We start from the raw sequence: 25,722 nt of genomic DNA, 5'->3' as shown, positions 1-25,722 counted from the left end.
AAATCCAAAGCAACGCACACAAAATACTGGAGGAAAAGAATAAACAGTCAACGTTTCGGGCCGAGACCCTTCGTCAGGACTGGAAAGAAAGGGGAGAAGTCAGCGTAAGAAGGTGGGGGGAGGGTAGGAAGAAACTCAAGGTGGAAGCAGGAGGGGGGGAGGGGTGAAGTAAAGAGCTGGGAAGTTAATTGGTGAAAGAGATAAGGAGCTGGAGAAGGGGGAATCTGACAGGAGAGGACAGAAGGCCATGAAAGAAAGGGAAGGGGGCGGAGCACCAGAGGGAGGTGATGGCAGGTAAGGAGATAAGGTGAGAGAGGGAAATAGGAATGGGGAATGGTGAAAGGGATGTGGGGGGGGGCAATTAATGGAAGTTTGAGAAATTGACGTTCATGCGAAGGTGCTCGGTGAAACTGACTCCCAATCTACATCGGGTCTCACCAATATAGATATTATTTTGTCTTGTCTTATCCTATCAGTTCTTCCTATTAATTTGAAAACCATAGTGATGAATTGGTATTGGAGGTAAGGGTCTGGGTAGAATACCAGCAAGATAGGTTTGAAATGGCTTGTATAAATCACTGAACTGACCTCCCTATTCATGACTCGTACTGGGAGCTTGTGAGCCGCGTCCACCTTCAATCTTTATTGATAAGCCTGGCAACCTTTCTGATCACAAGAATATCTTTACCTCTTTTATTTCAGATGGATGATCGGCGCTGCAATTGTAAATGCTTTTTATTCACCTAACCGGAATCTGATTGGTATGTCATATCCACTTTACCGTAAAAGTCATATGTAAACTTAATATTAAGTCCGCCACCAGCTCAATAAAATGAGAGGGGTGACAAGGCAGCGTAAGTGGTTAGCGCAACGCGTCACAGCGCTGGTTATAAGATCGGGGTTCAATTCCCGCTGCTGTCTGTAAGGAGTTTGCACATTCTTCCCGTGACCATGAGGGTTTCCTCTGGGCGCTCCGGTTTCCTCCCAAAGTCGTCCAGATGAGGGATAGTGAGTTGTGAACATGCTATGTTGGCACCGGAAGCAAGGTAGCATTTACAAGCTGCCCAGCACAATCCTCACTGATTTGATTTCAGAATCAGAATCAGCTTTAATATACTGATATATGTCATGACTTCATTTTGTTTTGTGGCAGGAATACAAGTGCAAGTTCAAGTTTATTATCATTCAACCGTACACATGTACAGTATACAGCTAAATGAAATAATGTTACTCTGGCAATAAGGTGCAATACACATACTGCACATAAAATAATATTAACAGAAAATAAAAATTCTGTAGATGCACAAGTTGACAAAGTGCAGATGTGACATATAGTTAATTTTACAACAGCATGATGCAAAGCAACACACACAGAACGCTGGAGGAACTCAGCAGGTCAGGCAGCACCTATGGAAATGAATGAACAGTTGACATTTCGGTCTGAGAGCCTTCTTCAGCATAATGCTGCTGGTGCTGTCAGAAATAATGTGTACTAGGTGTAGAAGTCTCATAGCCAAGGGGAAGAATCTGTTACCCAGCCTAGAAATCCTTGTTCTTGTACTGTGATACCTTCAATGATTCAATGGTTCAATTTAATATCAGAGAATGTATACAGTATGTCACCTGAAATTCTTACTCTTTGGAGTCATCCACAAAAAAAAGAAAGAAAACACCTCAAAGAATGAATGACAGAAAAATGTTAGAACCCCGAAGCCCCCCCTCACCCTTCCCACACAAAAGCAGCAGCAAAAGCATTAACCCTTCCCTCCACCTCCATTAACCTTACCCTCCACCTCCAATCACTTGCTTCAGCAAAAGCATCAACCCCCACCCCGCACCATGCAAACAATAGCAAAGCCCCCAAAAAGACCGTGATCTAGATTCCATCCCAACTCCTCAGCATCTCAAACAGACCCTGTCTCTCACTAACGAGAGTGAGGAAGATATCACACCTACCACAGCGAGAGGGGCTAATAGCTCACTGTTTTGATCTTACAATCTGCAGCGTCACTTATCCAAGTCGATTATACCTTCTGCCATTCATTATTTGCTTCACGTTCACCGATCTTAACCAGCTAGATAGCATGCGGGACCTCCCAATGTCTTTTCAATTAGAACTTCCTAATAATAAGTTCCAGCTCCTCTCGAGTTCATTCTAATCACATTAACTCTGTTCTCTGTATTCCAACATCATTGCCCTGACAAATAAAAAAAAAAGCTCCTGAATTGGGTTTACTTTTTCCTGTGTGTTTTTTTTTGGGTGGTTATGTGGTTTTGCATAGACTCCATTTCTTTACTTTTCTGTGGGTGCCTGCAAGAAAATCAGTTCCAAAGTTGCATGTTTATTTGTTTGTTTATTTAACGATAAAACAGAGAGTAGGACCTTCCGGCCATTCGTGCCACGCTGCCCCAGCAGCCCCCCAACAAACCCGATTAACCGTAACCTAATCACGGGACATTTTAAAATGACCAATTAACCTACCCAGTACATCTACGGAATGAGACAGGAGCATGCGGGGAAAATCCACGCATCCCTCGGGGGAACGTACAGGTGGCACTGGAATTGAACTTCAAACTTCAGAACGCCCGGAGCTGGAACAGCGACACGTTAACCGCTATGCTACCATGGCACCCTAATGGGAAATGTACTTTTCACAGTTTTCCATATTCCCTTTATAGTCTGTTCTTTGTGTTATTGTTTCTAGTAAAACATGCAGGTCATAAAACCATTTCTCAAGGACACGCGTTCCCAGTTTTGGCAAGTGGATAGTGGAGCAGGTTGTTTTTTGTCTTGCAGTATTTCCAGCTGCAATTCTCCAGCCTCCGTTCTTCAGCAAACACCAGCATCAAGCACTGAACTTTGGAGGCATTGGGATGGTGATTGCCCACGAGATCATTCATGGATTTGATGATAATGGTAGGCATGAATCATTTGATATTTCACTCTGCTGTATTCCAGTTGCATTGTTGCACTTCTCATCTAATCATTAAAGAATGCAAATCATACCACCATGTTATTGTGAAAACAGTGAATCTGCACTCAGTGGCCAGTTTATTAGGTAGCGCCTGTAGCTAATATATGTGTAGATTCACTGTCTTCTGCTTCTGTAGCCCATTCACTTTGAGGTTCGGCATGTTGTGCGTCCAGAGACGCTGTTCTGCACATCACTGTTACCTAAGTTACTGTCAACTTCCTGTCAGCTTGAACCAGTCTGGCCATTCTCCTCTGACCTCTTTCATTAACAAGCCATTTTTGCTTACAGAACTGCCTCTCACTGAATTTTTTGTTTTTGTTTTTTAAAACATTCTCTATAAACTCCAGAGCAGAGATTCTCAACCTGCGGTCAATGGGCCCCTTGCTTAATGGTATTAATCCATGGCATAAAAAAGTTTGGGAACCATTTCTCTAGAGACTGTTGTGTGTGAAAATGCAAGGAGATCAGCAGTTTCTGGGATACTCAAACCACCCCATCTGGCACCAGCAATCATTCCATGGTCAAAGTCACTTAACTTACTTTTCTTTCCCCATTCTGATATTTGGTCTGTAGAACAACTGAACCTCTTGGCCATGTCTGCATGAATTTATGCATTGAGTTGCTGCCACATGATTGGCTGATTAGATATTTGCATTAACGAGCAGGTAAACATAGAAACATAGCAAACCTACAGCACAATACAGGCCCTTCGGCCCACAAAATTGTGCTGAACATGTCCCTACCTTAGAAATTACTAGGCTTACCCATAGTCCTCTGTTTTTCTAAGCTCCATGTACCTATCCAAAAGTCTCTTAAAATGTGTACGGGCGAACCTAATAAAATAGCCACTGAGTGTACAGGGGCAGCAAAGTTAATCATTTTAGTTATTGATTAAACCTTGCTGCCCTGACAAATATAATTTTTCAAATGGACCAAATTATTTGCCGCTTTCTTAATTTTCCACCAGACTTCTTGAATCAAGGCCACCAAGCAAATGATTTATTGGTTAAATAACTTCTGTAGCTTTATTATTGGCAGATTACATACTAGTTCCATTGCTTTTAGCTATCTGATGGCTTTCATTCCTATCCCAAAGCAATGATTAGTATTTACAGACATTGGAATACCTCCCAATTAGTGTTATTAATTGTGGAGAATGATTGTGCTTTCATTTCAATTAGGATTTTGTTCCAACAGCAAACACCTTTTCCCATTGCATTTGACAATCTCTAGGAAGGAATTTTGACAAGGATGGCAACCTGTATGACTGGTGGAGCAATTTTTCAGCCACCCATTTCAAAGACCGGTCCAGGTGTATAGTGAATCAGTATGGCAATTACACCTGGGATTTAGCCGGAGGACAGAATGTGAGTATCACCTTTGTGTTTTTATTATGTTAGTTGTAAAGCAATAAATGGGCAGCACAGTAGCCTAGTGTTTAGGGCAACGCTTTACAATACCAATGACCCAGGTTTAATTCCCACCGCTGCCTGTAAGAAGTTTGTACATTCCCTCCATGACTGCTCCAGTTTCCTCCTGCAGTCCAAAGACGTAAAATCTGGTAGGTTAATTGGTCATTGTCAATTGTCCAATGGTTAGGCTAGGTTGCTGGGTGGTGTGGTTTGAAGGGCCGGAAGGGCCTGTTCTGCACTGTATCTCGACCACTCGATCAATCAATAAAGAGACAAATTTCAACTTTGTATAATGTATGCGTATTTTGATAATAAATGTACTTCAAACTTTGCAATAAATGTGAGGGAATTTTTGCTCATCTGATAAGTGGTCAATAGCTGTGAAATGTCACCTGCATGCAGCTCATAAAATGAATTCAGTCACTGTAGGATGCCTGAGAAGTTCCTAACATGGATAAAGCAGCAAATAAACACAATACTTTACTGTCATTTTCCTTCTCTGGTTAAAGATTGTTTCTACAGACGTATTTCTAATTCTCATTTGGTCACTTTGAAGGAAACGTCTTGTCTGTTTAGACTCTCCGTTCAAAACAATTATATCAGTGATATTTTGCATGACCTTTGCTGCTTCCCTCCTTGCAAGGATGGGATTCACCCCAACCTAACCTCTTTCTCCTTCAGGAGAAATAAACCCTGCAGGGCTGACACTATGTGGTAGCCCAATGCCCAGAAGAAGGCCACCTTTTTTTAGCTCTGGCCCTATGTGGCACTCCTGAGACGCCAGTACCTTAAAGACGCAGGTCTACCAAGGATTTCCAAGTGTGTCTAACCAAAGGCTTCCAACAAAACCAGGTAGAGATTTGAGAACAGGAGAGAAAGAAGCTAGCACTTGCTCACATCCAACAATGGGGTGAGAACAAGCACCTTAATGGAGTCAACGTGAGACATCCTCCAAGAACCTGATACATTGGTGTTGATCAAGCCCATTCTCTCTGCAACATCATCTGCACGCAATTTCTGGGGATGAGATGGAGCAGGAGCAGCCTGAGTTAGGGTTCTGAAGTGAGGAGTTCATTGGTTGAGTTAATCTTCATTCTCCAATAGGATGAAACATGAAAAGCAATTGTCTTCAATGTAACTCATAGATGAAGGTAGAGCCGTAGATGTAGTGTATATGGATTTTAACAAGGCATTTGATAAGCTACGCCATGCAAGGCTTATTGTGAAAATAAGGAGGCATGGGAACTAAGGGGACATTGTTTTGTGAATCCAGAACTGGCTTGCCCATAGAAGGTGTATACGGGTCATATTCTGTATGGAGGCCGGTGACCAGTGGTGTGCCTCAGGGATCTGTTATGAGACCCCTACTCTTTGTGAATTTTATAAATGACCTGGATGAGGAAGTGGAGGGATGGGTTAGTAAATTTGCTGATGACACAAAGGTTGGGGGTGTTGTGGATAGTGTGGAGGGCTGTCAGAGGTTACAACGGGACATTGATAGGATGCAAAACTGGGCTGAGAAGTGGCAGATGGAGTTCAACCCAGATAAGTGTGAGCTGGTTCATTTTGCTAGGTCAAATATGATGGTAGAATATAGCATTAATTGTAAGTCTCTTAGCAGTGTGGAAGATCAGAGGGATCATGGGGTCTGAGTCCATTGTACACTCAAAGCTGCTATGCAGGTTGACTCTGTGGTTAAGAAGGCATACATAAATTGGCCTTTATCAATTGTGGGATTGAGATTAAGAGCCGAGTGGTAATGTTGCAGCTATATAGGACCCTGGTCAGACCCCACTTGGAGTACTATGCTGAATTCTGGTGGCCTCACTATAGGAAGGACGTGGAAACCATAGAAAGGGTGCAGTGGAGATTTACAAGGATATTGCCTGGATTGGGGAGCATGCCTAATGAGAATAGGTTGCGTGAACTCGGCCTTTTCTCCTTGGAGCGACGGAGGATGAGAGGTGACTTGATAGAGATGTACAAGATCATGTGGATAGTCAGAGGCTATTCCCCAGGGCTGAAATGGCTAAACGAGAGGGCACAGTTTTAAGGTGCTTGGAGGTAGGTACAGAGGAGATGTCCGGGGGTAAGTTTTTTACGCAGAGAGTGGTGAGTGCGTGGAATGGACTGTCAGCGGTGGTGGTGGAGGCAGATATGATAGGGTCTTTTAAGAGACACCTAGATGGCTACACGGAGCTTAGAAAAATAGAGGGCTATGGGTAAAGCCCAGGGAGTTCTAAGGTAGGGACATGTTCAGCACAGCTTTGTGGACTGAAGGGCCTGTATTGTGCTGTATGTTTTCTATGTTTCTATGAACCTTCTCTTCTGTGGTTAAACATTGTTTGTTCTCGTGTTTTTCTCATTTCCTTTTGCTCATTTTGAAGGAAAATTCTTGTCTGTTTGGGCTCTCAGATCTTATCTTCATTGCAATTATTGCACACGGAATTCACTAATAATGTGCTCTTCCTCCATGGTCTAAATTCTATTAGTCCCTTATTGATTTCATTCATTGGCTGGCCTATTGCCTGCTTAACTGAATTAGGCCACTCGGCCCGTCAAGTATGCTCCACCATTCCATCATAGCTGACTTATTATCCCTTTCAACCCTGTTTTCATGCTTTCTCCCTGTAATATTTGACACCCTTGCTAATCAAGAACCTATCAACCTCTGTTCACAATACCCCAAGTGCTTTCTCCAATCCAGAATCTACTTACTTGAAATATTGAAATATCATTATTAATGTCACCACAATCTTTTCAGCTACCTCTTTCAGAACCCTTTGGTGTAGTCCATCTTGTCTAGGTGATTTATTTCTGCTCCAAAAACATAAATTTTTCGTCATCTCCATTCTAAATCGTGTCCCTCAATTTGGAGGCTGTGCCCTCCGGTCCTAAATTCCCCCACTGTAGGAAACATCCTCTTCACATCCAGTCTATTTAAGCCTTTCATTATTTGATCGGTTTCAATTAAGTCCCCCCTAATTCTTTGAAACTGCAGTGAATACAGGATCAGAGGATTCAATGCTCCTTATATGTCAAACCTCTCATCCCTGGGATCATTCCTGTGAACCTCCTCTGGACCGGTTCCAATGCCAGCACGTTTTCTTAGATACAACTGGGAATCAGAATATGTTCTGAGTTTTGTTTAACTTTACAGCAGCAGTACAATGAAATACATGATAAATAAATACAGAGATAAAAAACTGAGTTACATTAAGTACATGTATGTCTATTAAATAGCTAAAGTAAGTAATGCGAAGTATCAGAAATATTAAAGTAGTGAGGTAGTGTTCATGGGTTCAATATCCTTTTAGAAATCGGATGGCAGACGGGAAGAAGCTGCAAGTTAACCTATAGGTAATCCTGCATGAAGACTCCTACATCCCTTTGTGCCTCTGAGTTTTGAATTTTCTCCCCACTTAGAAAATTGTCCATGCCTTTATTCCTTCCGCCAAAGTGCATTCCCTACATTATCTTCTATCTGCCGCATCTTTGACCATTCTGCCAATGTGTTTAAGTCCTGCTGCAGGCACCCTGCATCCCCAACACTATCTGCTCCTCCATCTGTCATTGTATCATCCACAAACTTGGCCACAAAGCCATCAATACCTTCATTCCAATCATTGACATACAGTATAATGTGAAAAGAAGCATTCCCAACACCGACTCCTGCGATCACTGGTCACAGGCATCCAACTAGAAAAGGCTCCCTTTATTTTCACTGCCTCCTGCTAGCAGGCAATCTCCTATCCATGCTACTATCCTTCCTGTAATACCATGGCTTATCTTGTTAATCAGCCTCATGTGCGGCACCTTATCAAAATCTTTCCGAAAATCCAATTAAATGACAGATTTGTCAGGCAAGATTTCTCCTTTAGAAAAACATGTTGACTTTGGCCTGTTTTATTATATGCCTCCAAGTACCCCGAAATCTCACCCTTCATAATTGAATCCAACATCTCATCTTTCCAACCACTGAAGTCAGGCTAACTGGCCTATAATTTCCTTTCTTCTACTTCCCTCCCTTCTCAAAGAATCAAGTGACATTTGCAGTTTTCCAGTCCTCCCGAACAATTCCAGAATCTTGTGATTCTTGAAAGATCATTATTAATGCCTCCACAATCTTTTCAGCCATCTCTACCCTGGGCTGTAGTCCATCTGGTCCAGGTAACTTGTCTACATTCAAACTTTTAAGCTTCCCAGGCACCTTCTCCTTAGTAATAGCAATGACACTCACTTCTGCCCCCTGATACTTTTGTATTTCTAGCATTCTGCTAGTGTCTTACACTGTGAAGACTGACGCAAAATACTTACTAAGTTCATCTACCAGTTCCTTGTCCACCATTACTACAAATCATCATTTCCCAGTGGTCCAATATTCACTCTAGTTCTCCTTTAATTTTTATATATCTTAAAAAAAAGACATTCCGAATCCTGTTTTATTTTATTGGGTAGCTTACCTTCTTCTTTCATCTTTTTCTTTTTATAGCTTTTTTAGTTGTTTTCTGTTGATTCTTAAAAGCTTCCTAATACTCTACCTTCCCACTAATTTTTGCAGTCCTATATACACTCTCTTTGGGTTTCATGCTGTCTTTGACTTTCCTGCATTTGAATTTCCTGCGTCTGCAGATTTTCTCTTGTTTGTGATTTGACTTCCCTTGTCAGCTATGGTTGTCTCATCTTCCCTTTAGAACACTTCTTCATCTTTGGGATGTACGTATCTTTCCTGCACCTTCCGAATTGTTCTCAAACAACAGCCACTGCTGTTCTGCCATCATCCTGCTGGTGTCCCCTTCCAATCAATTTTAGACAGTAATGCTGATTTATCCAATTTTAGATTATCCTTCTCAAACTACAGAGTGAATTCTATCATATTATGATCACTGTCTCCGAAGGGTTCCTTTACTTAAGCTCTCTAGTCAAATCTGTATCATTACTTAACACCCAATCTAAAATTTCTGTTCCCCTGGTGGGCTCAATCATAGGCTTCTCTAAAAAGCTATCTCGTAGGCATTCTACAAAATCCCTCCCTTGGGATCCAGCACCTATATTCTAAGACCATAAAACCATAAGATATAGGAGCAGAATTAGGCCATTTAGCCTATCAGGTAGGCTCCGCCATCTCACCATGGCTGATCTAATTTTCCTCTCAGCCCCAATCTCCTGCCTTCACTCCATATTCCTTCATGCCCTGACCAATCAAGAATCTATCAGCCTCCGACTTAAATATACATAAAGACTAGGCCTCCCCAGCTGCTTGTGGCAACAAAATCCACAGATTTACACCTCTGTGGCTAAAGAAATTCCTCCTTATCTCTGTTCTAAAAGGGCACCCCTCTATTCTGACGCTGTGTCCTCTGGTCTTAGACCCTCCCACTATAGGAAACACCCTCTCCACATCCACTCTATCAAGGTATTTCACCATTCGATAGGTTTCAATGAGGTCACCTGTCATTCTTCTGAATTCCAGTGAATACAGGCCCAGAGAATCAAACTCTCTTCGTATGACAAGCCATTCAACCTTCAGATCATTTTCGTAAACCTCATTTGAATCCTCTCCAGATTCAGCACATCCTTTCTACAATAATGGGCCAAAGCTGCTCACAATACTCCAAGTGAGGTGTCAACATCGCTTTATGAAGTTTCAACATTACATCCTTGCCTTTCTATTTTAGTCATCTTGAAATGAATGCTAACATTGCATTTGCATTCTTCATTCAACAGGATCCTGCATAAGGACTCCCAAGTCCCTTTACGCCTCAGTCTTTTGTATTTTCTCTCCATTTAGAAAATAGTCAACCTTTCATTTCTTCTACCGAAGTGTATGACCATACACTTCCCAACACTGTATTCCATCTGCCATTTCTTTGCCCATTCTCCTAATCTTTCTCAGTCCTTCTGTACTGAGTCCTTCCTCAAAACTACCTGTCCCTCCACCAATCTTCATGTCGTCTGCAAACTTTGCAACAAAGCCATCAATAACATCGTCCAAGTCATTGACATATAACATAAAAAGAATTGGCCCAAACACAGACCCCTGTGGAACCACTAGTCACTGGCAGCCAACTAGAAAAGGCTCCCTTCATTCCCACTCTTTGCTTCCTACCAATCAGTCACCGCTTTATCCATGCTAGAATCTTTCCTGTAATATCATAGGCTCGTAACTTGATAGGCAACTTCATGTGTAGCACCTTGTCAAAGGCCTTCTGAAAATCCAAGTACAAAACATCCCTTGAGGAAACCCTGCTGACTACGGCCTATTTTATTATATACTTCCAAGTACCCTGAGACTTCATCCTTAATTATCGACTCCAACGTCATCCCAACTACCGACATCAGTCTATCTAGCCAATAGTTTCCTTTCTTCTGCTTTATTTTCCCAATCTACCTGAATTTTGAAAACATGACTATTGCAATATTGGCCTTTTTATATGCCTTTCCTATCTTCTGTTGTGATTTGTAGCCCTCTTCATGGCTACTGTTTGCAGGCCTGTATATAACTTGTATCAGGGTCCTTTTACCCTTGCAGTTTCTTTCTTTATTAATCTTTTTATTGATTTAAAAAGAGCATCTCGGGATTCCAATACTGTTCAGGGTATTAAGAGAGGGGACAAAGTACACAAGGTTTCATTGTATGCAGATGACCGGTAGTTATATTTCAGATCCTAGGAAATCTATTCCTTCTATGTTACCTATATTTTCTGAATTCAGTAGTTTTTCTGGATATTAATTAAATTTACATAAAAGTAAGTTATTTCTCATTAATAATTACTCGGATCAATATCATCAAGTACCTTTTAGTATTGCTAAAAATTACTTATCTTGGTATTAAGATTACTAAAAATTTTAAGGACCTGTATAAATATAATTTTCTCCTATTAATTGATTACACCCAACAAGTGCTTTCTAAATGGTCACCTATGACGTTATCATTAATAGATCGAATTAATACTATTAAAATGAGAGTTCTACTGAAATTTTTACATACATTTCAGGCAGTTCCTTCCTTTGTTCCTAAAACGTTTTTTGACAGAATAGACTCTATAATTTTATCTTATATTTGGAATAATAAAAATCCTAGATTCAGTAAACCCTTATTACAGAAATTAAAAAAGGACGGTGATATGGCTTTGCCAAATTTTAGTATGTATTATTGGGCAATTAAAATTCAATATATTACTTTTTGGATTTATTGCTGACATACATGAATGTCCTTCATGGTTGGATTTGGAGGAAAATTTGGCAAAGGGGTTCTCTTTGGCCTCTTTACTGGGAGCTCCTCTTCCCTTTTTGTTTTCTAAGATCAGTAGACAAGACTTTAATCCCATTATTAAACATACATTAAGAATTTGGTTTCAGTTTCATAGATTTTTTGAGTTAAATAATTTTGTTCTTTCTAGTAATATCCATTTCAATTATTTTCTTAAACCATCAATTTTGGATAAGGCCTTTTTAATTTGGAAAACCAAGAGAATAACAACATTTTCAGATTTATTTTTAGGGGATTGTTTAATGTTTTTTTCTCAGTTAGTGGATAAATATGATTTATCTAATGTACACTTTTTTAGATATTTACAAATTAGTTTTTTACCTGGTTTGCTGCCAAATTACCCTTCTGCTTATCCGCCTATTATGACAGATGCTCTCTTTCAGCTTAAACCACTTCAAAAGGGGTTCATAGCTATGATTTATAAACGGTTATTGAATTTACGAATGATATCTAACGATGAAATTAAACATGCTTGGGAATTGGAATTTCAAGAGTCATTTTCAGATAATCAATGGAGTAAAATTTTTCGTTTGGTTAATAACTCATCTATTTCTGCCTGTCATTCCTTGATACAGTTCAAGGTAGTGCATTGGGCCCATATGTCAAAGGATAAACTATTTTTCCTGACATCAATCCTATTTGTGACAGATGCAATATTGAGGTGGCCACTTTAACTCATATGTTTTGGTCTGGCATAAAGCTAGGTAATTTTTGGAGAGATGTTTTTAAGACGTTATTAAAAGTCTTGGATCTGGACCTACAACGTAATTTACTTACGGCAATCTTTGGGATTATCCCATCGGAAGCAGGAAATATTCCTGTTTCCGCTCAACGTATGATAGCCTTTTCGACCTTACTGACTAGGAGAGCCATTTTATTGAAGTGGAAGGATTCTAATCCAACTAGTGTCTTTTATTGGCTTTCCTCCATTATGTCTTGTTTAAGTTTAGAGAAAATAAGAAGTCGGACCTTTGATACATCCTTTAAATTTGAGCAAATCTGGCGACCTTTTATTCAATATTTTCATTTGATTTGATTTATTACTCTTCCAATTATTTTTTTTCGAAGTTTTAGATTTGATCAGAAAGTCTTTTTTTTGTCATATCCTCAGAATGGACTGCCCAGTCCCTTTTTTTTTCCTTCTCTCATATAGTGTAGTGGGTTTTTTTTTCATTTAAAAATTTAAAGTATTTTTTCTCTCCATGAATTGATAAGAGGAGAATTATTTGTCTTCTTTTTTATTATATACTACATATTAGCTTAATACTATGTATGATTTTGATAATGTCTATTTCACTTTCTGTTTGTATTGTTATTGATATATATATTTGAGATAATTCTCCTCTTGTTTGTATGTATGCCCTTGCAGTTTCTTAACTCTACCCACAAGAATTTTACATCTTCTGATCCTGACTATGATCTTTCAGCCACGACTCAGCGATGCCCACAACATCATACCTGCCAATCTGTAACTGCGCTGCAAGACAATCTACTTTACTCCATATATTGTGTACATTCAAATATAACACCTTCGGACCTGTATTCATCACCCTTTTCGACTTTGTCCCCCTGTTACAATTTAACTCATTCCACTGACTGCAATTTTGCCTTATCATCTGCCCTGCTAGTTCTTGCTTCCCCTCCACTTCTTTACACTGGCTATCTCCCCCCGTCTTCCATCCTCCATGTTTATCTTTATCTTTATTTTAGAAATAGAGCCCTTCCCACCCAGCAACCCAGCTAGCACCACCTAGCAACTGATCGATCTAACCCTGGCCTAATCACAGGACAATTTACGATGACCAATTAGCCTACTAACTAGTACCTCTTCAGACTGTGAGAGGAAACCCGCACGCACATGGGAAGAATGCACAAACTTTCTTACACAGTACCCCAAAATTGACCTCTGAACTCCAACAACCTGAGCTGTAACAGCGCCACGCTACTGTGGCACCCAATGATGAAGTTGGATGAAGGTGGTCCATCTGTCTCTATAGTTGCCATTTGACCCACTGAGTTCTTCCAGCACTTTTTGTGTAGCTGCAGGTTCGAGCTCTTCTGCAGTTTCTTGTGTCTCTCAGCTTTGTCCACAATCTGGGACAAGCCAAAACAAGCAAGTTAGAAATGACTTTGCTCGCTGGATCAAGCAGTGCTTGTTGTGTTCAGATTAAATTTCTGTGTTTGTCATTTTAATAAAGACAGCCCATTTATTTTAAATCCTTTAGTTCCCCCAGTGGAAGGAGAAGCTGGAAGGTTATCATGAAAAATGTGGCAGCTCTTGTTCTCTAATACTGACATCAGTCACTTCCAGCCTCACAAGTCTCACTCCTTTTGATCATAAATCTCCGTCTTGTCAGTTTCCTGATCAAGGAACGATACTGTGCATCTCTCAGAGACAAAATAACTGAGGACAGAATTAGAAATAAGAGCTTTTTCATAGCTGCCAGCTTTATTCTTCTACGACAATAGCCTAATAATTCATTTCATCTAGACAATTCTTTTTTGACACAGGTAAGTGGGATCAACACTTTGAGTGAAAATATTGCAGACAATGGAGGCATCAGACAGGCATACAAGGTAAGGCGTTGATTTTAAGCTTCATATTCACAAGCAGACCACAGGATGCCCAACCTGTGCCCTTCCCTGTAACCACACCATTTACAGTACTGTGCAGAAGTCTGAGCTGCATGTAAAAAAATTCTGTAAAGTGAAGATGCTTCCAAAAATAATGAAATGAAAAGTTTCTAAATATCAAAGAACAGTAACTAGAAAAAAAACTAAATCAAATCATTATTTAGTGTGGCCACACTTTGCCTTTGAAACTGCCTCAATTCTTCTTGGTACACTGCCGTGCAGTTGTATAAGAAAATTTGACTTATAGATTGTTCCAAGCAGCTTGGAGAACTTGCCACAGTTTTTCTGCAGAATTTGGCTGTCTCACTTGCTTCTGTTTCTCCAGGTAATCCCAGGCACCCTTGATGATGTTGAGATCAGGGCCATAGCATCTAAAACCATATAAAAAGATTTGGGGTGTCTGAGACTTTTGCTCAGTACTGTACGTGACTAGTCCAGTTGAGCTTCAGGTGAGTGGTGACCCCAGGACGTGAAAAGAAAGGGGAATACGCAGTGATAATGCATCGGATATCTGGGGCATGTGGTTAGATTTGTCCTTGTTGCTGATGGGGTATCTAGCACTTTGGGAGAGAAAGATTTCAAGCCAATGCTTGAATGTTCATTAGTTTCATGAAAGCTTGGACTATGTCATTGACTGAATAGCTGATTCTTCTGGCCTCGTAGATGGAGCCCTAAAGATGGATGGTGATCGTCCTTGATGATAGATGCTGCTTTCTTGTGGCATCTCTCCATGTAAATGTGCTCGAAGGTGGGGCAGGCTTTATTCAGGAACCATCATTTTCGCCTTCTGGAATTGCTCTGGCCCACGCATGGACCAAGGCTGTGATGTGTTCCCAAGCTGAGTGATCCTGTTGAAACCCAACATGTGATTCAATGAGCAGATGATTAGAGAATAAAGGAGGGTTATTAGCATTTTCAACTACACCTTCTATCATTTTGCTGGCAAATTGAGAGGTCTGATTTGTGGCAATTAGCCCAATAGAATTTCTCTTGCTCTTCTGGACATAAAGTACTGAGCAAAATTCTTGGGCATTCGAGATTTTTTTAAATGGTTTCAGGTGGTATGGCCTCCACAGAGCCCTGATCTTAACATCACTGAGGCTGTCTGAGACTACCTGGATAGACAGAAGCAAGTGAGACAACCAAAGTCTGCAGAAGTACTGTGGCAAGTTCTCTAAGATGTTTGGAACAACCTACCACCAATTTTCTTATAAAGCTTCATGACAATACACCTAAATGAATTGATGCAGTTTTAAAGGCAAAGGCTGGTCACACCAAATATTGATTTGTCTTGGACTTTACTGTGCCATCATCACCAAGTGCCGGGTCGTAAGACGTGGGCAATCATCATCTTCCATCTGTCATGTCCATGATGGTTCATGGTAAATTTTTCTACAGAAGTGGTTTGCCATTGCCTTTCTCTGGGCAGTGTCTTTACAAGACAGGTGACCCCAGCCATTATCAACACCCTTTAGAGACTGTCTGCCTGGCTTCAGTGGTTGTATAACCAGGACTTGTGATCCGCACGTTTGACCATCCACCACCTGCTCCAATGGCTTCATGTGAACCTGATCAGGGAGGTTAAACAGGTTCTAAACCTTACCCACGGGTGACCTGCAGGCTATCAGAAGGAAGGAGCACCTTACACCTCCTTTGGTAGAGACGTATCTCCACACAGCCCCCTCCCCTTTAGCTGTTTACTGCTCTTTATAGTTAATTTTTGATACTTGGAAAGTTTTCAAATCATTATTTTTGAAAGCATCTTTGCTTTACAATTTTTTCTACATGCGCCTAAAACTTTTGCGCAGCGCTGTAGATGGGCAGGTTTCCAGATTGTCAGATGGAAGCCCGTTGTTGTATATCTGATGAAACAGTCTGGTTCCGGGCCAAGTTTACAGAACCACAGCTGAGATGTCATCTGGTCCTAATACTCTCTGCTGCATCTAGTGCTCTCAGCCTGGTCTTAATATCATGAGAAGTGAATAGAATTGGCTGAAGATGGTGGGGATCTCAGGAGGCATGAAGTTGAATGGCACTTCTAGCTGAACATGATTGTTGTCTCAGAATGAAATATCACAAAGGGAAGGCGTCCAGGCTATTGTATCCGTATGAAAGAGGAATCTGCTCTGTTTGTTCCCTATAGTGCCTCAAATAATTTCTCTTGAAGCACTTATCCAATTCTATCTCTAAATTGAAACTGTTCCTACAGTATTGTTGAAAAGTCTGAGGCACATGTATATAGCAAGGGTGCTTAAGACGAGCGCACAGTACTGTATATTATCTTTCTAGTTACCAAATAACACATAATACTACTGAGCTAATACAAAGCTAAGTATTCTTATTTCTTTTTCCTATTTTAGCCAATATACAAAGTTTGTACAGCACTGTGCAAAAATCTGAGGCACCCTAGCTACGATTACTGTATATGTGCCAAAGACATTTGCACAGTACTGCACTACCATCACCATAGGCCTATGACATGGGCGATCAAGGTCTTTGACCATGATTATTCTCGGCAAATTTTTCTACAGAAGTTGTTTGCCCTTACCTTCTTCCGGGCAGAGTCCTTATAAGACAGGTGACCCCAGCCATTATCAATGCTGTCCAGAGATTGTCTGCCTGGCGTCGGTGGTCGGATAACCAGTACCTGTGGTATCTGCCAGCTGCTCATGTGACCATCCATCACCTGCTCCCATGGCTTTATGTGACCCTGATCACGGGGCTAAGCAGGTGCTACACCTTGCCCAAGGGTGGCCTGCAGGCTAGCGGAGGGAAGGAGTGCCTTACACCTCCTTTGGCAGAGACGTATCTCCACCCTGCCATCCTTTACTACCACAGTGCCTGAAGAATGACAGAAAAACCCAGGTTTTCTATAGCTAGTTCATTTTAGCCAAAGAGAAAAAGTGTTTTCTATAGTGTTTAAAAGAAACCATTGAAAATATTTTGAATACTATCTAGCTGGAAAGGTATCTTGAATGCCATCTAACCTATTTAGGAACAGTTATTCCCCTTCATCTCCTCAACCACTGTGGATAATTTCACTCACCTCAACACTGAACTGATTCCACAACCTGTGGACTCACTTTCAAGGACTCTACAATTTACTTTCACAGTATTATTTATTTATTTATTATTTGGGGGTTTTTTTGTGTTTGCACAGTTTGTCTTTTGCACGCCGGTTGTTTGAAAGCCTTTCTGTGTAGTTTTTCATTCATTCTATTGTACTTCTCTGTTCTACTGTGGAATGCCTGCAAGAAAATGAATCTCATGGTAGCATATAGGGGTGTATACATCAATTAAGATTACTGCCTGTTACGCTGCTGGTGTTTAGGGCAGCAATGAAGGTCCTCTATCTCTGGCAGTGTTCAGAGCTTCCTTCATCGTGTCAGTAGCTTCCTCTTGGTTTTCGCTACTGTCAGTCATGCAAGTCCCGGGTGGAGACTCAGGAATACCATCACACTCAGATGTAGAAGGATCCTATATTGCTGTTTCTGTAACAATTTTGCTTTAACAATTTAGTCAGGGCTGTTAGCCCTGAGCTGAACCCCCGAACCAGGAGGACTGGTGGACAACTCTTAGTCTGCCCTCTACCCTTTGACCTGTTCGGCATGGGTGACCCTACCAAAAACCTGAAGCATAAAGCCTTGACCCCAGCCAGCATAGCTTTCTGGGTCGTTAAGGCACACAAGCCTCCAAATCATGACAAGATTGTGGTCCTCTTTGAACTTTAAACTTTGAAATTAGAATGTAGTTAAATATGAGAGCACAACCAAGTTATTTGCTGTGATACCAACTTCCTCCTCTTTGGGAGCTGATTGTTCATAGTTGTGGAATGTGTACTAGTGCAAGTTTTCCTCCATCTTAAAGTGGAAAAATATCACCATTCTTTCTCTGTCGGTTGGTCTAAATCCTCAACCCCTACCCAACAGTAGTGTGGGGAGTATCTTCATCAAAAGGACTGAAGCTGTTGAAGAAAACAGCTCATCTTCATCTTCCAACAGGCAATTCATGATGAGTTATTAATGCTGGCCCATCCAGTGACATCAACAATGAATCATAGAATTAAATGGTTTCTTGAGAAAGAGTGACAAAGAAAAGTTTAGATGAAATCAGATATATGGATGAGAAAGTAACTGATGTCAATATATCTTAATATGTGTCAACACTAATGTTGTCGGAGGCCCCTGCACTCAAGCGATCACTCTCTCTCTCTCTCTCTCTCTCTCTCTCTCTCTCTATCTCTCTCTCTCTCTCTCTCTCTCTCTCTCTCTCTATCTCTCTCTCTCTCTCTCTCTCTCTCTGTCTATGGTGAGAGATAGTTTGCTGCCGATTCTTGAATCAGGGTAACTCAAAAAAAGGTGTTTCTACAGTCTGTAACATTGAAACAGCGAGCTGTTGGTCCCTCCTCTCATCGTGGAAGGGGTGACATGTCTTTCTCCCTCGTTAATGAGAGAGAGAGCTTATAGGATGTCGAACTGTTGGGACGAACAGTGGTTTTTAATGCACTCTAGATCATGTTCTCTTTGCATGGTGGGTGGTGAGGGGGGTGATGCTTTCTGCTGGAATAAGTGGGGGAGGGGGACGGGTTGATGCTTTGCTGTTGCTTGTGCTGTGGGTGGGGGCTCTGGGGTTCTAATGCTTTTCTGTTAATCATTCTTTTGGAGTTTTTCTTCTGTTTCATGGATGTCTGTGAAGAGTAAGAATTTCAGGTTGTATACTGTATACATTCTCTGATGTTAAATGGAACCATTGAACCATTGGACGTGGAGTGTATTGCTCCACTAGATGAATTATGTTGCCGAATTGTTGAAAGGAAACACGCTGTATTCACCTTGTGGCTGAAGGTTAACTCAGTGATGAGGGCAGTTTGCAAGATCGAGGTATAGAGAAAATAAGTCTGTTTTTTTCCCTGTCTGGAGAGCCCACAATCAATTTCTGTTCACCTAGTAACTTGTCATGTCTGATGGAATGGATTGGTTTTAGAGACTTCACTGTGTGTTTTCCAGGCCTATATGAAGTGGGTGAAGAGAAGAGGAGAAGTCAAACTACCTGGCTTGAATCTGACGCACAAACAACTTTTTTTCCTGAACTTTGCACAGGTAAAATGAAGGCAGGCGTTCAGTTTGTGATAGCTTAGAAAGTATGAGGGGAAAGGGTTACAATCTCATTTTTTTTAAGGCTAGCAGAATGAAGATGCTCTTGAATTGGATCTAAATAAGCGGGGAAATAACGATGTGAGTTTTGGACATCTTACCTAGTCCGTGGTTTTTATATACACTGATCGTTTCCACGGATGCCACCCGACCTGCTGAGCTCCTCCAGCGTGTTGTGAGTGTTGCTTTGACCCCAGCATCTGCAGAGTATTTTGTGTAAACAGTAACTCAAATATCCAAAAGTGGTGTGCAGAAGAGCATTTCTGATGGCACAACAGATTGAACCTTGAGTGGATGGGCTACAGCAGCAGAAGACCATGAACATGCACTCAGTGGCCACTTTATTAGGTACAGGAGGTTCCTAACAAAGTAGGCAGTGAGTGTATATGAGACTAAGCGCCTAAGCTCCATATTTGTAGCATAATAGCCTTGTCCTTGATCGAAGCACACAACTGTCTGTCATACATATGCAAGATTGACAGGTGACTTAGCATGTTCAGCAAAATTCCTAACAGATTTAAAACTATAATTTTGTTTGCAGTATATCTACACTCGCCTGCCTAATGCATTTTCATCATGTGCTTAAGGATGCAAACTGCTGCCTTATATATAGTGACTGGTTGACACTTGCATTCTATATGTTCTCCAGGTATGGTGTGGATCATATAGACCTGAGTATGCCAGCCAGGTCATTAAAACTGAGGTTCACACCCCATTGAAGTTCAGGTATGTGACTATTGCTCACACAGTACAACCTTTGGATTTATGTTATAGGGTGACTCTGTGTTGTGGAATTTATTTAATTTCTTATCTTGGTTGCCTCTTCACTTCAGCTACTAATTTAGCATAGTCTGCTATCTGTCAGGATCACTTGCTGGGGCACTGGGCATACTTGAATGCATTTGTTATCTGACCGGGAAATGGAGAATATCATTCTTTACTTGGATATTAAAATAGCAATTATGACCCTGTAGAAAGACTGCAGCCTTGGACTGAACTGACAATAAGCAGATACTGATGGAACGAGAATAATTTTGGTTGAGGTCCAAACCTTGAGTTTTGGACCTCAACCAAAATTTTGATGCAGTCACAGTGCCAAGGAAAATTTGGAATAGTGGTCAGAATGGAACTCCTGGAGCAGCAGAGGCAAATCATATAAATGATGTTGATGAGTCAGGAGGGGGAGACAGAATAGTGAGGTTAGGAAAAATAGAGTGGGAAGTAGCTAAAGAAGAGGGTAAATTCCAAAATGGGCTATTCGAGCTAAATGGCATTTCCCAGTGGCAGATGGTTGTAGATTCAATGTATCAAATGCAAAAGGTGATGCTGAGAAATAGGTTTTAACAAAATTTTAATTGACCCCAAACCATTAGAGAGAGAGGGGAAAAGAGATGTTTGCCTAAATTTGTCTTATGAGGATGAGTTGAGCAAGCTAAGGCTTTGGAGTGAAAAAGGATGAGAGGTGACTTGATAAGAGGTGAACAAGATGATAAGAAATGTAGACAGAGTGGACAGCCAGAGACTTTTTTTCCCAGGACAAAGGTTGCTAATACAAAGGGCACACATAAAAGTTGCTGGTGAACGCAGCAGGGCAGGCAGCATCTCTAGGAAGAGGTGCAGTCGACGTTTCGGGCTGAGGCCCTTCGTCAGGACTAACTGAAGGAAGAGCTAGTAAGAGATTTGAAAGTGGGAGGGGGAGGGGGAGATCCAAAATGATAGGAGAAGACAGGTGGTGGAGGGATGGAGCCAAGAGCTGGACAGGTGATTGGCAAAAGGGATATGAGAGGATCATGGGACTGGAGGCCCAGGGAGAAAGAAAAGGGGGAGGGGGGGGAAACCCAGAGGATGGGCAAGAGGTATAGTCAGAGGGACAGAGGGAGAAAAAGGAGAGAGGAAAAGAATGTGTGTATATAAATAAATAACGGATGGGGTATGAAGGGGTGATGGGGCATTAGCGGAAGTTTGAGAAGTCAATGTTCATGCCATCGGGTTGGAGGCTACCCAGACGGAATATAAGGTTTTGTTCCTACAAGGGGCATCACGTTAAGGTGTTGTCAGGAAATTGTGGGGGGGGGGGGGGGTGATGCCAAAGGCAGTTTTTTTTTACATAGCATGTGCTGCCAGGGGTGGTGGTAGTAGAGGCAGATACATTGGGAACATTTAAAGGAATCTTAGATAAGCACAAGAATGAATGAAACATGGAGGGCTGAGAGTTGGCACAACACCTTGGGCCGAAAGGCCTGTATTTTACTGTCATGTTTTATGTTCTATAAATTAAACCTTGATAATCATTCACTGTCAGTGTTGGATATCCTCAAATACAGCAACTTTGCATGCTGATCCATTGTAAGGATACACCCAGTTGCAGTCGCAGTGAATTGCTGCTGTAGATATTGGTAGTGTGCTCCTTTGCACAGTTCTGACGAGATGTAATTTATCACTTATCGATCACTTGTTGGTATTGTCAAATCTGATGATACTTTTTCTTACGAGTAAACAAGCACAATACAGAGGGCATTGGCTACTAGAATTACATATTAATGCTATTAATCGTTACATTGGCTGGGTACCCAAAGAATATACAGCAATGTGCAAAAACAGGACCCGTTGGTCATACATCAACCCCATTTCCAGTGGACAAATCATAAATCCTTCCTTTGCATCACAAAGCAGAAAAATTGCAGATCTGAAATTCAGAAAATGCTGGCGATTCTCAATAAGTCAAGCAACATCTTTGGAGAAAGGTACAGACTTGAACCAGCATCTTCTAATGAAAGGCCACTGTCTTCATGGATGCTGCCTGATATGCTGACAGTCACTAGCATTTTCAGCTTTTACTTCCTTTGCATTGTTTTTCCATTTCTGGTTTAGTTGCAGTACTTTCACTTGAAGTTTGAGGGTTCGAGAAGTTTGAGCATACGTCCATACTGGCATTCCTTCATGATGAAATGAAAGAGAAAATTGGCAGCTCAGGTTGGCTGTAGTTTGTAGGGTTGTTCGCGAGTCTGAGGTTAGGTCGCAAACGTTTCGTCACCCGTCGAGATGACAGCGCCCGTGTGCAACTGAGTGTTGCCTCTGCCGAGTATTCATCCGACTCATTGTTCTCATTGGTTGGCTGTAGTACTGCCGCTAGTCTCTGTCAGATCCCGGGCAATTGGATAGCTGAGCGATCTCCACTGGCCCGCGTCCCCTGAGCTGTGGACCCCTGAGAAACCAATGCTCACAACGACTGATATCCAGGGGTGCAGGTCAGCGGAGATCACTCGGCTACCCGGTTAGCCAGGACCCAGTGGAAACTAGCGATCTGCATGACCGCTGACCAATCAGAACAACAAGTTGGACCAATATAAGTGTGGGCACTCAGCAGAAACAACACTCTGATGATGTCAGCTCGACTGGTAATGAAAAGTTTGCAACTTAACCTCCAGGCTGGGCGAACAACCCTACAAACAATTCCTTTATAACGCACGGGGATTGCAAACAATCAAGGGAGCTGCCTTTCCCTTTCTAATGAGCAATTAGAGCAGAGGCTCTGTTCACTCTCCCAACTGGAGGCAAAAACATCCCCATTCCACTCTTTCAAAGAAGAGCAGGAAGTTTTCACCAGAGCTCTGGCCAGTATTTATTCCAAACAAAACATCACTAAACCAGAGAATAATACATGGGAGATCTTCCATCGAGATTCACCTGAACCTGCTCATGAATAGGCTGGAGAAATCAATGAGAAACTACAGAAGTTGGGACCCTAAACCAAAAAACAGACAACGATGGAAATTTTCAGCAGGTCAGATTGCATTTGCAGGTGCAAATTATGCTGTGAAGCCTGTGTCTTCACCAGGTTAGACCTGACACAAGGACAGAAGTCCCATTAAAATAACTGGGGGAAATCAGCTGTTTGGAGAATGATAAACTTGAACTTGTATGCAAACTTGCTGGCTTAAAGCAAGGAACACTGCCGGAAGAACTCAGCATGTCAAGCATGATCTGTGGAGACAAAGGAACGGTCGATGTTTCGGGTCGTGACCCAGTATCAGGAATGGTGCAGGGTCACAACCTGAAACGTTCACCATCCCTTTCCCTGAGATCCTCCAGTAGCTTATTCCTTGCTCCAGATTCCAGCATTGCAGCCTCTAGTCTCCAAGTTGGTTTAAAAGTTTTTAAACTGTCTTTCAGCGGTATTCCTTTGTTTTAGGTCCTTACTGAGAAAAATCCATTTTACGTTTTTAACATTTTAACTTTTCCGTAGCGGTCTTAAGTAAATGTGTCTGTTAGTGTCTGTCAAAGTCATTAAGGAATAATCAATAATAGTGAGAGGTTTGAGAGTCAGTAAGCTGGGCCCACTGGCTGTCAAACCCATTCCAAAAAGGGAGAGTCCTGTGCTCCGCAGCCAGTTATGGCTGATAGACTGGGATCTGTGCCCAGGACAACCGGAGAGAAAGAGTGTGTCCATTACAGACTGTCAGTGATCAAGGGACAGTGGATGATCTGCCATTGATTGCCTGTAGAATTTGATCTGCTTGAAGCTATTTTCATGTTAAGGTGCAATAATTCATTAGTATAACACACACAAAATGCTGGAGGAACTCAGAAGATCAAGCAGCATCTATGGAGGAGAATAAGCCAATGTTTTGGATTGAGACCCTTCAGGGCCCGATGAAGGGCCTCAGCCTGAAACATCGTATGTTTACTCCCCTCCTTAAGTACTGCCTGAACTGTTGAGTTTTTGTGTGTGTTGCCTTGGATTTCCAGCATCTTCAGAACCTCCTGCGTTTTTAATTCATTAGTGTTTAGTTGTCCGGGGCATAAAAGGAGCCGTATAAATGCATCTTTGCTCTTTCTCTGTCCTCTCTCTGCAGAGTCATTGGTTCCCTGCAAAACTTCGAAGCTTTCGCGGAGGCCTTCCAGTGTTCGAGGGGCAATGCAATGCACCCTGCCAAGAAGTGCCGTGTGTGGTAATGAACGACCTACTGCTCTGACCATCCGAAACCCTTCAACGTCGCTGGAGAACGTGTAGACTAAAGGTGGCTGAAGCCAATTGATCTGCCTAATAATCGTCCTCTAATTTGTCACTGCCAAGGTTATTGCTCTTGTTCTCTGTTGTTTTGAGTGTATACAACTGGGGAATGTTGACTGAAGGCAGGTTAGGCAAATCCGTCAAACACTGACTGTTCTATACCTTAACATGACTGTTAACTGTTACTTACATTCAGTAATAACATCAGGGTGCTTTAGTTCTGCATAGAATTCCTTATTCAAAGTTAAACCACAATGTAGTTTCTGGAGTCTGTGCAAATTGCTAACTCATGATCGGGTTCGAGAAGAGGGGAACAGTCATACAGCAGATACATTAAGATTAACTGAGGCTATCGTTACACAGTGGTAGAATCTGTCTCCTGAGCAAAATGCTTCTTGAAGTTTAAAATTCCTGCATGCCAAGGCTATGACTTGTAATAATGATGTGTCCTAAATGCTTGTATCTGTTTCAACATCTATTTACCAACTTACTCATAGCTCAGGTGTATTGTGTGAAATGATGTGACATTTTTGTGATGATATTTCTTAAAAAAATACTATTTCCCCAGTGCTGCTGTACAGTATAAACTTCAAAAAGTGGTATCTAAAGGCCTTTTTGATAGCATTTTTGTTTGAATGTGCTTTTCACAAGCTGCACCTTATTTTTAATATATTTAAGCATATATCGATGATTTATAATATATTGTTTATATCTAGAAAAAAAAACATTTGAGAAATCATCTTATGGTCTATTTATTCTGGGTGAGTTGTGTTTGACTTTAATATATTCCCATTGTATCAGTATTTCCTAATAAATCCTTTATGAATATTACGAATGGTTGGTACTTTTCATGGGTGACTTGAACAGGTTAAAATGGCTTCTTGACGTCTTCCTCACCCGGCTCAATAGATCGTTCTCTCCCTTCTTTCCTTTTTCTCGGTGGTATTTAAACGCCCAGGGAGGAATGACTTGGCAGAGATCCAGTTTCTTTTCACTCTCTTCACTTTCTTTAACTGGCCTCTCAGCTGTTCTTGCAGCCATAAAGTCAGGCCTTGCCCTCAAGAGCAACATAATGACGGATAATTGCACAGTACTGCCACCAGGCGGCAGAATGCTCAACGACTCCTAAAGTTTACCAAGGCAACAGCAGCAGAGTTGTGTTCTTCAATGACTCTGGGCACTTGGATCAAAAACAGCACCAGAACAGGAGCCAAATCTCCCTACAAATCTGTTCTTCCAATTCCCACTCACCACCGAAGGT

At 41.5% G+C, this 25,722-nt stretch overlaps 1 protein-coding gene across 1 annotated transcript in view; it reads left to right on the top strand.

The window, feature by feature from the left end:
• The window catches only part of mmel1 (membrane metallo-endopeptidase-like 1), a 104,795-nt gene extending 79,528 nt beyond the window's left edge, over window positions 1–25,267 (top strand). The window contains exons 17-23 of the mRNA XM_072244823.1: window positions 703–761; window positions 2,798–2,917; window positions 4,209–4,342; window positions 14,172–14,237; window positions 19,301–19,393; window positions 20,097–20,173; window positions 24,304–25,267. Coding sequence (XP_072100924.1) covers window positions 703–761; window positions 2,798–2,917; window positions 4,209–4,342; window positions 14,172–14,237; window positions 19,301–19,393; window positions 20,097–20,173; window positions 24,304–24,403 — 649 coding nt within the window. The 3' untranslated portion in view covers window positions 24,404–25,267. The remainder of the gene's footprint in view (window positions 1–702; window positions 762–2,797; window positions 2,918–4,208; window positions 4,343–14,171; window positions 14,238–19,300; window positions 19,394–20,096; window positions 20,174–24,303) is intronic.
• The last annotated feature ends 455 nt before the right edge of the window (window positions 25,268–25,722 follow it).

Source organism: Mobula birostris, chromosome 27 (genome assembly GCF_030028105.1).
Source record: "Mobula birostris isolate sMobBir1 chromosome 27, sMobBir1.hap1, whole genome shotgun sequence".
Taxonomy (NCBI): Eukaryota; Metazoa; Chordata; class Chondrichthyes; order Myliobatiformes; family Myliobatidae; genus Mobula; species Mobula birostris.
This window is presented reverse-complemented; position numbering and strand designations above follow the sequence as displayed.